Here is a 17,445-nt window from a genome sequence, read left to right as displayed (position 1 = left end):
CCGTCATCATACAGTACCATGTGAGAGAAGGGGGGATAACAATGGACAGCGGACCACGTCCATCACCGACTGACCACAGCTCAAGGGCAGCCAAACAGAACGGAGAAAGAAAATCAGCGCAATAACGATGAGAAAAAAAAAAAAAAAAAAAACACGGACTCCCAACCCGTTTCTCCCCTCCTCACCATATATATCCCCTCTCCCCCTTCATCTCAACCCTCAACTCACAACCAAAAGCAAACCATACCAGTAATAGTTCTCTTTTTTTTTTTTCACTTCAAAATATGAGAAAATAAGACGCTGGCTAGAGAAAGAAATGACTGCATGGATAAAGTTGAATAAACAAAAAACAACAACAAAATTCAAGGACTCTTTAAAAAAAAATTTAAAAAAATATAAAAAAAACTACTAAAAAAAACCAGCTCTCCCAATAGAAAAAAAAACTTTAAAAAAAAAATAAATAAATAAATAAAAAATAAAATTAAAAAAAAAAAATATATATATATATATATATATATATATATATATATAAAAGGCAAAAATATTTTAAAAAATACTGACAAAACACAGTCTCGTGAAATTTGGAAAAAATGATTGTTGATGAACCAAATAAGCACAGCACAAAGCTCTAACATCTGTCATACTTTCTTTGCAGGAGGAGGTAGAAAAACATTTTTCTATGACATAAAATTGGAAGGTGGTTGAAAATGTATGTATGGGTGAAGTCTACACTATTCATGAAGAAAGGACTGTTTACCACAACAACAAAAAATCACACAGATAAACCCATCTGAGTGTAAACGACTGAATAAGAGCTTCTACAAACTTCAAGTGAACCATCATCAACTCTAGGGGGGCGTGGTCTGTCATGCCTTGTAACTTACATCCATGTGTGTCATGCCCTGTGTATGGCTGAAGCGTCAGTGAAACAAACAAAAGTTGAAGAAACCCTTCCTGTGTCTGAAAAGCCACTGGGTCATTTGCATATCCACCACCACCCACCCTCTCCTGCATGTGTCACTCACCACGCCTACTGTTCCCCCACCCCCCACCCTCTCCATTCCTCCTGCATGTGTCACTCACCACGCCTACTGTTCCCCCACCCCCCACCCTCTCCATTCCTCCTGCATGTGTCACTCACCACGCCTACTGTTCCCCCACCCCCACCCTCTCCTGCATGTGTCACCCACCACGCCTACTGCTCCCCCTCTCCCACCCTCTCCATTCCTCCTGCATGTGTCACTCCTACTGTTCCCCCACCCCCCACCCTCCCCCACCCCCACCCTCTCCATTCCTCCTGCATGTGTCACTCACCACGCCTACTGTTCCCCCACCCCCCACCCTCTCCATTCCTCCTGCATGTGTCACTCACCACGCCTACTGTTCCCCCACCCCCACCCTTTCCATTCCTCCTGCATGTGTCACTCACCACGCCTACTGTTCCCCCACCCTCCCCCACCCCCACCCTCTCCATTCCTCCTGCATGTGTCACTCACCATGCCTACTGTTCCCCCACCCCCCACCCTCTCCATTCCTCCTGCATGTGTCACTCACCACGCCTACTGTTCCCCCACCCTCCCCCACCCCCACCCTCTCCATTCCTCCTGCATGTGTCACTCACCATGCCTACTGTTCCCCCACCCCCCACCCTCCCCCACCCCCACCCTCTCCATTCCTCCTGCATGTGTCACTCACCACGCCTACTGTTCCCCCACCCCCCACCCTCCCCCACCCCCACCCTCTCCATTCCTCCTGCATGTGTCACTCACCATGCCTACTGTTCCCCCACCCCCACCCTCTCCATTCCTCCTGCATGTGTCACTCACCACGCCTACTGTTCCCCCACCCCCCACCCTCCCCCACCCCCACCCCCTCTCCATTCCTCCTGCATGTGTCACTCACCACGCCTACTGTTCCCCCACCCCCACCCTCTCCATTCCTCCTGCATGTGTCACTCACCATGCCTACTGTTCCCCCACCCCCACCCTCTCCATTCCTCCTGCATGTGTCACTCACCACGCCTACTGTTCCCCCACCCCCACCCTCTCCATTCCTCCTGCATGTGTCACTCACCACGCCTACTGTTCCCCCACCCCCCACCCTCCACACCTCCCACTTCAATCACATCACTTTTCACTGTCCAACACACTTACTGACCTCCTTCTGATGAACTAAAATAACTGTCTCTTCGATATTCCCGTCTGTTTCAAAAACAACTTGCTGTAGCTTGAGACGTCACTACCACATGTGCATGAAATCAGTCTAGATTGGTAAAAAAAAAAAAAAAAAGCAAAAAAAAAAGCTTGAAACCTCAGTAACAAAGGAAGATCAGGCAATAAAAGTATAGTCAGAGTCTACGTTACGCTAATAAGAGAAGACAGTGTTACCATTCATAATGGTCCTTTCACAGCTGTGTGCAGCATGAACATTTTTTTAAAGATGAGAACCGTAACTGCAGCACCCAGTGAGTGTTGTGCACAGTAGAACTACAGTATAGCCAGCAACCAGAGAGAATCTGGCTTCCAAGCCGAAGTCCTTGCCATAGAGATTGGTGCAAGAGGGTTTGTGGGCGCATCTGCCCACAGCCTCATGAAACAGCTGTCAATTTCTGGCAGAGAGAGGACATGGGCTCTCAAGGCAATGGCAGAAGCAGCAGGAAAGAGTTCCACCTGGATCTGGTCGAGGAGGAATGAAAGTAAACTTCACAAGGATTAAATTTCCCTACTCAAACTAGGCATACGATGGCTCTGCCAGAAAAGGTGACTCAGTCCTGAAGTGGCGACCACCCTGGAGGCGTGGATTCGAACCTGCCGAGGACCAGAAAAACAGAAAAAAGAAAAGGCGGCAATACAAGGGCATCCAGGAGTCATGACATGGGTGCGGCCCAGCCCCCTTAGAGTGTAAGGAGTTCAGGGCCGAAACACTTGACTGAGGGGGGCTTCTTCTCTGAAGACCTTGTACTGTCCAGCTCTCCCTAGAGTTTCTTATCACTAGCAGTACTCAGCGTGGAGTGAGTCAAAGAGAAGATCTGAAGGAGGCTGTAGTGGTGTTGAATAGAACACTGTTCCTGATGGTTGGAACCTCACTGGAAAGAGAACACTTGAAAGATTTCTGCTCTGACAAAAGGAAAATTGAGAACACAGGTTTCAAATTCAAAAGAAGAACTCAAATTTTCAAAATGGATATATGGGAAAAGAATGTTCAACAGGTGGTTATACAGGACCAGCCCCAGTAACAGATGAGAAAATAATGTTGTCATAATGGTGTTAATAAACCTGTCTGGTATTGAGTGAACGGCGGGTTTTCTAAAACAGCCATGCCAAGTGCAGTTATCATATCAACATAAATGCAACCACTGAAAGAAAACATTGGATACAATGGTGAAATGCTAACATGATGGAACAGACTATAGATCAGGAAACAATGGACAAAACTGAAAAATGCTAACATGATGGAACAGACTTTAGATCGGGAAACAATGGACACAACTGTGAAATGCTAACATGATGGAACAGACTATAGATCAGGAAACAATGGACAAAACTGAAAAATGCTAACATGATGGAACAGACTTTAGATCGGGAAACAATGGACACAACTGTGAAATGCTAACATGATGGAACAGACTATAGATGGGGAAACAATGGACACAACTGTGAAATGCTAACATGATGGAACAGACTATAGATGGGGAAACAATGGACACAACTGTGAAATGCTAACATGATGGAACAGACTATAGATGGGGAAACGATGGACAAAACTGTGAAATGCTAACAAACTGGAACAGACTATACATGGGATAACAATGGACACATCAGTGAAATTCTAATATAATGGGACAGACTATACATGGGGAAACATAGGACACACATGTGAAATGCTAACATGGTAGAAAAGACTATAAAACACTTTCGTGATCTGATTGAACAGACTATAAATGAATAACTAAAACAAACAAAAAGATGGTTGGCACAGTTTTTTTGACTGACTTAGTGAAGAAATATTACTTAGTGAAGAAATATTATTCTATTTCAAAGGCTTACAGTATCTTTTTCATGTGGCTGATGAGAACACAAACAAATTCCAGCACAAAGTCAAGCACATGAATAAGCTTAAACCTGAGAACTGTATTAAACATGGAGCAAGCATGCACACTCATATTATACTATCACACTCACAGCTGAACAAATGCAGGTTACATATTGAAATGATCATAACACATAACACTTCAGGAATTTTCAGATCAAGTGACACCTCCTCAAAGCAATTACACATCATGTGTGGAATAACACACACAGACAGACACACACAGAGACACAACACACACAGTCACACACACACACAAAAAGACCAGCTGTTCAGACCATATGAAGCAGTATTCAGTATTCATTAAACAGAGATTATAGTCAAAATAGATATCTCCTGAGAAAAACAAAACAAACAAAAAAACCCATAAAAATGAACACAAATATCATCCTCAATCTGAATCTGAAGAAACATCTACAGGGAACCTCCATCACCAGTGTCATCTCTTTTTTTTTCCTTATATAATGAATGCATGGCTCCTTAAAAAGCACTAATTAAGAATTTGATAGGCTGAATCCAAACTGACCATTCCTTCTATCAAAGAAAGAAAGAAAGAAAGATAAAAGCTCAAGATAGCTGTAAAACAAAGAGAAAAAGACCTCAGCCCTGCCAACCCCTAACCAGAGTAGCATTTTCATCATCTGAGCTGAAGCTAACCGGTGTCTAACTGCTGCAGCACCGACACGCATTCCTGCTGGCATTCCGAAATTAGTAATAAAAAAAAATTGACAGTAATGCCCCTTTTCCCCATTTCAACATGTCTGGAGGTTTTAACATGTCATAAAACATTGTTCCTTCTGCCATTTGACACTTCAAAGCTGAGTCAACACAGCACAGAGGGTGTATTGCATTGTACTGTATTACTCTTTTTCATCACAACAGATCTCTCTGTGTGAAATTCGGGCTGCTCTCCCCAGGGAGAGTGCATCGCTACACTGACAGCGCCACCCTTTTTTCTTTTTTTTTTCTGCCTGCAATTTTATTTGTTTCTCCTATCGAAGTGGATTTTACTACAGATGGTTTAACATCTCATCTGAATGACTACAGCATCCAGAGCATCACTCAATGTCTAGAAGAGGGGGAGGCAGGAATCGCGCGGGGGGGTGGGTGTGTGTGTGTGTGCGTGTGTGCGTGCATGTGTTTTTTCTTTAATTTAGCATCTTTTCACTTTGAGTGATATTAGACGTATTAGTGATATTAGAGTGTTTGCCTCTGTGTGTGTGTGTGTGTGTGTGTGTGTGTGTGTGTGTGGAAGGGGTGTGTGTGCGACGTTTGGGAGATGGGATGTAGTGTAAATATCCACACATTATGTGTGTAATAGTGGTGGTGTAATATTCATGCATTTATATACATGTGTTATTAGGTTATTTATGTAGGAAGGCATTTTATATTGTATTTCTTTTTGTCACATGAGATTTCACTGTGTGACATTCAGGCTTGTCCCAGGGGAAAGTTTGTTGCCATAGTGCAGTGCCACCTATACCCCCACACACCCTCTCTTTGTTTGTGCTCTGAGGGAAACAGAGGGAGCCAGGGAAGAGGAAGCGCACGGAATACATACAATGTCCACAGCATGACTTACTCTTTGGAGACAGCCGGGGACGCAGTGGATGGTGAGAACTGGCCGATGGGGTTCCTCGTCAGGTTGACGGCCGTCCCGATGGCACGAACCACGATCCCCGACTCGCCCTCAAGGTCAAAGTTCTGCGTGTACCTTGAGTGTCGGAAAAACACAGGGGGGGTTGGGGTGTTTATGGGTTCATACAGGGTTTTAAGCATAACATTTTTAAAGTTTTCAAAAACTTTTCTTTCTTTTTTTTTACACCACTGCAGTTTAAGCGAGAAGCATGTTGCAATCTTGGAGGAGCCAAGAGTTCTTTGGAATTAACATTTATCTTGCTCTTTGTGCAGAAAATGGTCATATGCATGCTTTCGTTCATATGTATTTTTGTTGTTGTTGTTGTTGTATTTTAGTTTCATCTGTGTGTGTGTGTGTGTGTGTTTTGGTAGGCTTTTTTCCTTTTGTTTATTTGTGTTTATTTTTGTTTTCCATTCTTTCAATGAGGAATTGTTTGTCGCTTGTTTGTTCAGTTGAGATCTTTTTTCTTTTCTTTTCTTTTTAGGCCCTGAGGGTTGGATGCAAAAAGAAAAAACAAACAAAATAAAGCAGTTATGCTAACTCAACTACCCTTGTGAAACGAAAGCATTTGCTTCATTCCCTTTCACTGATTTGACTTCAGATTTCTCCCAGGTCAAACCAAGAAAACTGATCTCGGAAAATAGTAGAGAGTGGTAACTCACTCCATTCACAAGGTACACAACTTCAAGTCAGTGCTGCTTATGCTACTGATTCAGCTAGCACACAGGTAAATAAAAGTATTCTTATTTACCTGTGTGCTGGCTGAATCGGTAGCGTAAGCAGCACTGACTTGAAGTTGTGTACTTTTATTCACCTGTGTGCTGGCTGAATCGGTAGCGTAAGCAGCACTGACTTGAAGTTGTGTACTTTTATTCACCTGTGTGCTGGCTGAATCGGTAGCGTAAGCAGCACTGACTTGAAGCTGTGTACTTTTATTCACCTGTGTGCTTGCTGAATCGGTAGCGTAAGCAGCACTGACTTGAAGCTGTGTACTTTTATTCACCTGTGTGCTGGCTGAATCGGTAGCGTAAGCAGCACTGACTTGAAGTTGTGTACTTTTATTCACCTGTGTGCTTGCTGAATCGGTAGCGTAAGCAGCACTGACTTGAAGTTGTGTACTTTTATTCACCTGTGTGCTTGCTGAATCGGTAGCGTAAGCAGCACTGACTTGAAGTTGTGTACCTTGTGAATGCAGAGAGCTACCACTCTTTACTATTTGTTAATCATTTCATCTCCTGGCTTCATTATTTGTTAATTTCCTGATCTCAGAAAGTTTGCAACACTGTAAATTTGTACCCTAAGTGTTTTCATAGACATGTGTGGATAATTCTATAACATACTGAGTTCTTTGAAAGAAAATTTTATGTGCACTTACCCAAGAACGGCATTGCCACCCATCTCAAACACTTTGACCCCAACCTTCCTCTGCAAACCTCCTGTGGATGACAAAATCAAATGGATTTTTCTGATTCACTAGTTCTATTGATGGAACTCAAAAAAGCTTATTAATACTACAAAGCACAAAAATAAATTTTACTGACTTGCTTTCTTTCTCTTCCCTCCCAAAACAAACATACATGCCTTACCCAACTACTCTATGTCAGTACAAACTCACACATACAAACTCTCTCTTTCACACACAAAAATGTGCCTATCCACCCACATGTAGTATTGTTTAATTCTTAACTGACTTGAACAGATGCCTAGCAGCTTCAATGACCATTGGTGATAACAGAAACAATACCTGGCTCCTACTGCACATGCAAATTTGCAATGCAATGTTATTCATAGTACATCATATCTTTTTACATCAATAAAAAAAACAAAAGACATCTAACCAAATGGATATTACACTACACACCATCATCTTTTAAATGAGATGATAAAGCAACGTCCCAAATGCAGCATGCACATGTGACAACAACAAAAGGGTTGTCCCTGACAAAATGTTGTAGAAAAATCCATTGGAAAAACAAAAACACTTGCACACAGGAAAAGAAGAAAGAAAAAAACACACAGGGAATGGGAAAAAAAGTGGGTGTGTGTGTGGGGGGGCACACAGGAAATGGAAAAAAAAGGGAGGGGGGTGAAATTAGGTGGCACTGCACAGTGGCAACACACTTTCCCCTGAAACAGAAGCCTATATGTCACACAGTGAAATCTGATGTCTCCTACATGAATATCACACCACCACTATTACAAACATGTGTAGATATTACACTACATCCCATCTCCCAAACGTTGCACACACACACACACGCACGCTCTTACACACACACACTATAATATCACTAATATACGTCTAATATCACTCAAAGTGAATAGACGCTAAATTAAAGAAAGAACACACACACACCCACCTGACAGTTTGGAGAAAAGCCTCTGCCTGGCCTCGTTGGAAGCCCTGGAGGTTCGAATCTTGTCGATCAGCTGGTACTCTGGGTCGTCATTGACAACCAGCTCCTCCACAAAGCCCTGAACTCCTTGGAGCCGATACCCAGACGGCACCGCAGCAGCTGAGGAGAAAGGGATGTACACACGGTCAGCAATCTTTTGTTCTTGTCTGTGTGAGTGTGGGCCATGGGCAGGGGGAAGGGGGGGGGAAGAGAGATAGTGTGTGTGTGTGTGTGTGCATGGAGGTCATACATAATAATAATAATGGTAATTATATAGCGCTGAATCTTGTGCAGAGACAAAGCGCTTTCGCACCTGTCATTCAAATGCATGCATAACTCTAAAACTGAAGAAAAAAAAACAAACAAACAACTGAAGACAAGAGGCAGGGAATACATCTATTCCATACATGCATGTATGTGTGTGCATGTGTGTTAATGTGTGCACATGCGAGTGTATGTGCACAAACTTGTGTTTTGATAAGAATCTGCAATATCAGGCCCATTACCTGAGCAAAAGGCTTCCCTGTCACGGCAGGTAATTCTCAAAGAGATTTCCATCAAAACCTAGATAGATGAGGTTGCTGTCAACCTTTTGCTGCCTAGGCTTCAAAATGTTCTTCAACCTGTACCAATGCTTCCTCTTTCTTTCACTTTTCCTCTTCCATTCCAAAATTATCTGATCTTCGACAGAGATTGCTTGTTTTTATTGTTCTGGTGCCATGATTTTTATCAAAACTGGCAGGTAAATTTCATGTCTGTGGGTGGATGGTTCTTTTTCCTTTGCCTGAATTCTTAGCACGCAAATTCCACAATTTTTCGGGTCTAAGGAATTTCACCTAAAACTGAAAATGTCAAGAATTGTCAGAAACATACTGTATACTTGCAGCTTTAAAGACCACATATTTTGGGTGTCGCTTTTATTATTTAGATTCAATGTGACAACAACACTCATCATGGTCACCACGACTGATGGGGAATTCGCACTTGCACAGAGAGAACTAACATTCTTTCTTTTCTGCCCTTTTTGTAAACTTGGGCACTGCCTAATGCATTCTTCCTTGAAGTTGTGGCAGCAGACATTTTGTTTTTTTCACGGCCAGGTTTGCTCTCCATCTGCGTCATCAGTCTCACACACACATCTGCTTGAAACAGCTAGTGGCTGCCGTGGTGAAGTGGTTAGCATCACGGATTGACGACTGATGGCACAGGTTCCGTCTGCACCAGAGGTTTAAGCCTGTGGCCTGTTCCTCCTACCCACAGCTGAGTGCATATGGACTTGGATGGGAAGACTGGGACCATTAGCTGAGTGCATAAGGACTTGGATGGGAAGACTGGGACCATTAGCTGAGTGTATAAATTATGGACTTGAATGGGAAGACTGGGACCATTAGCTGAGTGCATACTGGGACCATTAGCTGAGTGCATATGGACATGGATGGGAAGACTGGGACCATTAGCTGAGTGCATATGGACTTGGATGGGAAGACTGGGACCATTAGCTGAGTGCATATGGACTTGGATGAGAAGACTGGGACCATTAGCTGAGTGTATATGGACTTGGATGGGAAGACTGGGACCATTAGCTGAGTGCATATGGACTTGGATGGGAAGACTGGGACCATTAGCTGAGTGCATATGGACTTGGATGGGAAGACTGGGACCATTAGCTAAGTGCACATGGGCTTGGATGGGAAGACTGGGACCATTAGCTGAGTGCACATGGACTTGGATGGGAAGACTGGGACCATTAGCTGAGTGCATATGGACTTGGATGGGAAGACTGGGATCATTAGCTGAGTGCATATGGACTTGGGTGGGAAGACTGGGACTATTAGCTGAGTGCATATGGACTTGGATGGGAAGACTGGGACCATTAGCTGAGTGCATATGGACTTGGGTGGGAAGACTGGGACCATTAGCTGAGTGCATATGGACTTGGATGGGAAGACTGGGACCATTAGCTGAGTGCATATGGACTTGGATGGGAAGACTGGGACCATCAGCTGAGTGCATATCGACTTGAATGGGAAGACTGAGACCATTAGCTGAGTGCATATGGTCTTGGATGGGAAGACTGGGACTATTAGCTGAGTGCATATGGACTTGAATGGGAAGACTGAGACCATTAGCTGAGTGCATATGGTCTTGGATGGGAAGACTGGGACCACACAATCAAGGGTCATCCACTTCAGGGATGCGCCTTGGGGGAGTGTTGCTCCAATTTCCTGACCAACACTGAAGGTGTCTGTTCTGTGTCATCCAGGATGACACCAGAGTGTGCTAGGAGAGTACAGCCTTGTCAAGTAGTACCAAACCTAAATGAAACTCCCATAGCAGTACTGTCATCACTCCCATCATCATCGAAATATGGAAAAACAAAATGTCCCAAAATCTTGGGGCGCTAGAAAAAAATTAATAAATAAATAAAATGAAATAAAAAAACAAACACCCCTGTCCATGTCCTACTCACTGCAGAAGAACTGGATGCCACAGGAGGACTGCCGGAACTTGTTCAGGTCGTTGAACAGCTCCACCTTCACCTGTATCTTCAGCTCTCCTCGTATACCTGACAACACACACACATGCAATACCCTCTTTCCAGACAGCCATCTTTCTCCTTCTTCTTCTTCTTCTTCTTCTGCGTTCATGGGCTGCAACTCCCTCGTTCACTCGCATGTACACGAGTGGGCTTTTACGTGCATGACCGTTTTTACCTCACCATGTGGGCAGCCATACTCTGTTTTTGGGGGTGTGCATGCTGGGTATGTTCTTGTTTCCATAACCCACCGAACGCTGACACGGATTACAGGATCTTTAACATGCGTATTTGATCTTCTGCATGCGTTTACACACGAAGGGGGTTCAGGCACTAGCAGGTCTGCACATATGTTGACCTGGGAGATCGGAAAAATCTCCATCATTTACCCACTAGGCGCCGTCACCGTGATTCGAACCCGGGACCCTCAGACTGAAAGTCCAACACTTTAACCACTCGGCTATTGCACCCGTCAGCCATCTTTCATTCCTGCAATAATCCATGGAACTGGGAACTTGTCCACTGCAGATTCATTCCAAGCAAGACACACCCTGCTGTGGAGGTCTGGTTTCAAGTCCTCATCTCACACTTTCTCCCAAGTTTGACTGGAAAACCAAACGGAGCATCTAGTCACTCAGATGAGACGATAAATCAAGGTTCCACGTGGCACACTGAAAAAGAACCCATGACAACACGAGTGTTTAGAGTATTTGTCTGTGTGTATGTGAGTGTGTGTGAAAGAGAGAAAGAGAGAGAGAGAGATAGGGGGAATGAAAGACAGTGAGGAGAGGGGGTGAGAGCAAGAGAGAGGGAGAGAGAGGATAGTTAATTTGCCAGTGAAGAGATTCTGTACACGTGTATGTGTATGCATGTCTGTGAGAAATGTGTGTTTGTGCGTGTGTGTGTGTGTGTGTGTGTGTTTGTGTGTGTGTGTGTGTGTGTGTGTGTGTGTGTGTGTGTGTGTGTGTGTGTGTGTGTGTGTGTGTTTGTGCGTGTGTGTGCGTTGAGTGCGCACACGCTAAGAACCCATGACAACACAAGTGTTGTCCTCTGGCAGAATTCTGTAGAAGAAATCCACTCTGATAGGTATACAAATAAATCATCTCCTCAAGAGAAATTCACCCTGATAGGTATACAAATAAATCATCTCCTCAAGAGAAATTCACCCTGATAGGTATACAAATAAATCATATCCTCAAGAAGAAATCCACTCTGATAGGTATACAAATAAATCATCTCCTCCAGAAATCCACCCTGATAGGTATACAAATAAATCATATCCTCAAGAAGAAATCCACTCTGATAGGTATACAAATAAATCATATCCTCAAGAAGAAATCCACTCTGATAGGTATACAAATAAATCATCTCCTCCAGAAATCCACCCTGATAGGTATACAAATAAATCATCACCTCAAGAAGAAATCCACTCTGATAGGTATACAAATAAATCATATCCTCAAGAAGAAATCCACTCTGATAGGTATACAAATAAATCATATCCTCAAGAAATCCACCCTGATAGGTACACAAATAAATCATTTCCTCAAGAGAAATCCACCCTGATAGGTACACAAATAAATCATATCCTCAAGAGAAATCCACTCTGATGGGTATACAAATAAATCATCTCCTCAAGAAGAAATCCACTGATAGGTACACAAATAAATCATATCCTCAAGAAGAAATCCACTCTGATGGGTACACAAATAAATCATCTCCTCAAGAGAAATTTACTCTGATAGGTACACAAATAAATCATATCCTCAAGAAGAAATCCACTCTGATAGGTATACAAATAAATCATCTCCTCAAGAGAAATCCACCCTGATAGGTATACAAATAAATCATCTCCTCAAGAAGAAATCCACTCTAATAGGTATACAAATAAATCATCTCCTCAAGAGAAATTTACTCTGATAGGTACACAAATAAATCATATCCTCAAGAAGAAATCCACTCTGATAGGTATACAAATAAATCATCTTGTCAAGAAGAAATCCACTCTAATACTATTAGTAATAGGTATACAAATAAATCATCTCCTCAAGAAGAAATCCACTCTGATAGGTATACAAATAAATCATCTCCTCCAGGAGAAATCCACCCTGATAGGTATACAAATAAATCATATCCTCCAGGAGAAATCCACCCTGATAGGTATACAAATAAATCATCTCCTCAAGAGAAATTCACTCTGATAGGTATACAAATAAATCATCTCCTCAAGAAGAAATCCACTCTGATAGGTATACAAATAAATCATCTCCTCAAGAGAAATTCACTCTGATAGGTATACAAATAAATCATATCCTCCAGAACAAATCCACTCTGATAGTTATACAAATAAATCATCTCCTCAAGAAGAAATCCACCCTGATAGGTATACAAATAAATCATCTCCTCAAGAAGAAATCCACTGATAGGTATACAAATAAATCATCTCAAGAGAAATCCACCCTGATAGGTATACAAATAAATCATATCCTCAAGAGAAATCCACTCTGATGGGTATACAAATAAATCATATCCTCAAGAGAAATCCACCCTGATAGGTATACAAATAAATCATATCCTCAAGAGAAATCCACCCTGATAGGTATACAAATAAATCATATCCTCAAGAAGAAATCCACTATAATAGGTATACAAATAAATCATATCCTCAAGAAGAAATCCACTCTGATAGGTATACAAATAAATCATATCCTCAAGAAGAAATCCACTATAATAGGTATACAAATAAATCATCTCCTCAAGAGAAATCCACCCTGATAGGTATACAAATAAATCATATCCTCAAGAAGAAATCCACTATAATAGGTATACAAATAAATCATCTCCTCAAGAAGAAATCCACTCTGATAGGTATACAAATAAATCATCTCCTCCAGGAGAAATCCACCCTGATAGGTATACAAATAAATCATATCCTCAAGGAGAAATCCACCCTGATAGGTATACAAATAAATCATCTCCTCAAGAGAAATTCACCCTGATAGGTATACAAATAAATCATCTCCTCAAGAGAAATTCACCCTGATAGGTATACAAATAAATCATATCCTCAAGAAGAAATCCACTCTGATAGGTATACAAATAAATCATCTCCTCAAGAGAAATCCACTCTGATAGGTATACAAATAAATCATATCCTCAAGACCTGACGAGCGCAGTTGGGTTCTGCTGCCTGTCAGGCACGTGCCTGCCAGATGTGAGTGTTGCACATGTACATGGATTTGTTGGATCACAGCGATGCTTCCTCGAGAAGGTGAAACCCAAACACGCCATGAACTCACCGTGCATTGTGTCGTAGATGGGGAACCAGCCGCTGATGACATAGGGAAGGTCATTGGAAAGCAGTGGGGTCAGGTCAATGTAGACCTTGCCAATGGCGTCATGGGCGCTGTACGTGTCATAGTCCAACACCCTGGGGAGACAGAAGAATACTTATTTAGACTGTGTGGTTAGTTGGCAGTGATGTGTGTGTGTGTGTGTGTGTATGTGTGTGTGTACTGTGTGTGTGTGTGTGTGTTGTGTGTGTGTGTGTGAGTGTGTGTGTGTGTGTGTGTGTGTGTGTGTGTGTGTGTTCGTTCATTCTTTTGCTTAATGTCTATCCACATTTGTGATTTTAGACAAAAATCCATCTCCCCCGTCCTACCCATGCCTTAAATCATCACTGCTTTCCCTGTTTCTTTCTCCTCAATTAGCATTTTAAAAAAAGAAGAAATAAAAAAGAAGAAGAAAAAAGAAAAAGAAAAAAGAATATAAACGAAATAAAATAAACTAACTAGTCAACCAATAGAATTACAACAAAGAGCGAACTGGGCTCCAAATTAAAAAACTATTTCAAACACATGTTGATTATCATATGTGTGTGTGTGAGTTTGTTTGTTTGTTTGTGTGTGTGTGTGTGCGCGCGCGTGTGCGCATGCATATATGTGTATATGAGTATGTGGGCATATTCATGCATATTTCCGTATTTCTAGTGTGTATATGGATTTCTTTTCTTTTCAAATGATGTCACCTAAATACAACTCAGACTTCATGAAGACATCACATCCCCCACATCCCGAACTACCCCTTCAGTGTTTTTTCAGTTTCAGTTAACAAATGGTGGATCGGTGGCCAAATGGTAATGTGCCTGACTAGGAAATGAGTGTCTATAGGTTTGATTCCCACATGCGGACCGGGATTATTACTCCACCCTCCACTATAGACCCTGAATGGTGGTCTGTGTGCCAGTCTTCTGGATGAAGTGATACACCAAGATCCCTTGTGCAGCAGGCACTTAACGCCGATAACAGAACACATGGTGACAAAAAGGTTGTCCCTGGGAAAAAAAGCTGTAGCAAAATCCGCTTTGACAGTAAAATAAATACACTTGAAAACAGATTTTTGTTATCTTTTGTTGATGGCTGGCACTGTACTGTTACGACATACTCTCCCTGGGGAGAGCATCACAAATTTTACACAGAGAAATATCTGTGATAAAAAAAGTAATACAAAAAAATATAAGATACGATATAATACATTAGAATAAAATAAAATGAATAAAATGCACACAGGACAATCTACAGTACTCATTAAACTTTCCAACCTTCAGTCCACTAATACTGATAATAATAAAACATGACAAAAAATATTATGCCACTCATCCTTTAACATACAAATACTGCAAACTACTTCAGTAAGTGCCCACCCCTTCTTTACACAAATTTCTTCCTCACTAAACTTGGGATGGACATTTACAGGGTACTTAACCATTTTGCTGAGTCCTTTCCTGTACGTAGTTTCACCATACGGTAGTGGCTAGGCATTGATTTACTGTATGCATGCAAAGTCTTCTGTAAGTATAACTGGTGATGTAAACAGAAAATTGCTCAAGCGTGTAATGGATGTGTTTCTGTACTAAAGTCTCCTCTCTCTCTGTCTCTTGCATTCATTCGTCATTCTTTACACCTGAAGGAGGGTATGTCACTCACTCACCTGATGTCCAAAGGCTCATCCTGAAGAACTTCATCATCCACCTTGGAACAAACAACAGAATGTAGATCTTAATGTCTATGTTTATCTGCTATTACTTATGCAATGCAAAAGCAAACACACACACACACACATACACAAGCAACCACATGTATAGATCTAACTATGCATGCACACAGACAGACTCAGTGCTCACACACACACACACACACACACACACACACACCACTTGTGTTCCTGCATGAACAGAACCTGACACAAGTTTTATGATTTAGCATGCACACACCCACGCACTCAGGTGTTACACTCTGCACTGAAAAAACATATAAAACATACGAAAATACCTTTCATGTTCCTCAACTTGAAAATCACACACACACACACACACACACACACACACACACACACACTAACCTCAAACTTAAACCACTCTGAATTCCACTGTGGGTTTAATGACTTCTTGCACACTTCAGTCTTGAACATCTCACCATCAAAGCGAACCTGCAACAAGTATTTGAACACATGCAAACCCTTTTTTTTTCCCCAAAGAATGCAATACAAAATCACAAAATTCATTTTGAAAAATAAAAGATAAAGAAACTGGAGGAGGGGGGAAGATGGACAAACAAACACAGAACAAGACAGAGACTGACTCTGAGACAGGATGACTTGTCTGGTGTTTACATAATTGATTGGTTTATAAAATGGAGATGGACAGACTGACAGACATATGTGCATATGTGTTTCATTCCTTCAATGAAATAACATTTTCACTCAAAAATGAGGCATGTTTATTCCTGCCTGTGTAAATATGTTCTGACAAGAGAGAGTTCATGTGTGTGTGTGTGTGGGGGGGGGGGGTGATTCTCATTGTGTGTTTGTGTGTCTGCATGTGTGCATGTATGTGTTGTGTGCATAAGTGTGCTAGAAAGCAAATAAGAGCAAGCATACACAAATCCAGCCCCTTGTGTGAGCTGCAGTACACCTTTCAGGCCAGTAAAGCTCATAAGAGATCCAACAGACTACCCTTTAATCTCACCTCCGCAAAAGCATCAGTGGAATCACTGGCTCGATCCATCACTGGCAAATCTCTGGCGGCCAGCAGCCGCACCTTCAGCCGACCCGGCATCTGATGGAAAAACGGAACTCAATAAACTACTGTAGGCTGACTTCTGATAGAAGGACATCTGACAGAAAGACAGAACACACCAAACTGAACATATCTAATTTCATAATATCAGGGCTTTCATGCCATTATGTGTGTTTGTGTGGACTAATAAACTGAAAAGAACTGCACAATGCACTTTTGACACCCCCCTCCATACACCCCCTGAACCAAAATCTTTTCCAACGTTCTCTGGTTCTACTTTTGTACGTTGTTAGACCAGTGCTGAAAATACGTATTGGCATTTGCTGTTCACAACTTAGATTTCTCGAACACTAAGAGGTACGCAATCACTGTCACAACTTTCTCGCGACGCTGTCCGAAGTGCATTCTGAAAATGATTAATGAATCACTGAATGGATTCAACTTTCCCACTCCCATTGCCTGATTTATCGGTTCAAATCGAGTGCACTGATGCAATTTTCAACGCCTTACAAAAGGCATTAGCATAAAAAACGTACAACATAGTAAAATTACTAGTGTCAGTTCGCTTGATTATACACATCTTGTAAACTTACTTTGTCAGCTTGTTTTCACCCTCAAAGCCGTGACTTCTGCTGCCATAATGTCTAAGGGGGATCACTCTACTAGCCCACTTTTGAGTTTTGGATAGCTTCCCTTACACCGTTGCGAT

At 42.1% G+C, this 17,445-nt stretch overlaps 1 protein-coding gene across 1 annotated transcript in view; it reads right to left on the bottom strand.

Annotated features, from left to right (window-relative positions):
* LOC143286598 (C2 domain-containing protein 5-like) overlaps positions 1–17,361 on the bottom strand; it is an 81,968-nt gene extending 64,607 nt beyond the window's left edge. The window contains exons 1-9 of the mRNA XM_076594230.1: positions 17,330–17,361; positions 16,686–16,775; positions 16,061–16,147; positions 15,650–15,690; positions 13,960–14,090; positions 10,595–10,690; positions 8,089–8,244; positions 7,104–7,164; positions 5,672–5,803 (exon numbers count right to left, since the gene is read on the bottom strand). Coding sequence (XP_076450345.1) covers positions 5,672–5,803; positions 7,104–7,164; positions 8,089–8,244; positions 10,595–10,690; positions 13,960–14,090; positions 15,650–15,690; positions 16,061–16,147; positions 16,686–16,775 — 794 coding nt within the window. The 5' untranslated portion in view covers positions 17,330–17,361. The remainder of the gene's footprint in view (positions 1–5,671; positions 5,804–7,103; positions 7,165–8,088; positions 8,245–10,594; positions 10,691–13,959; positions 14,091–15,649; positions 15,691–16,060; positions 16,148–16,685; positions 16,776–17,329) is intronic.
* Between the last annotated feature and the right edge of the window lie 84 nt (positions 17,362–17,445).

This window comes from Babylonia areolata, chromosome 10 (assembly GCF_041734735.1).
Source record: "Babylonia areolata isolate BAREFJ2019XMU chromosome 10, ASM4173473v1, whole genome shotgun sequence".
Lineage (NCBI taxonomy): Eukaryota > Metazoa > Mollusca > Gastropoda > Neogastropoda > Buccinidae > Babylonia > Babylonia areolata.
Note: the sequence above shows the minus strand (reverse complement) of the source record. Positions and strands in the feature narration are given on the sequence as shown.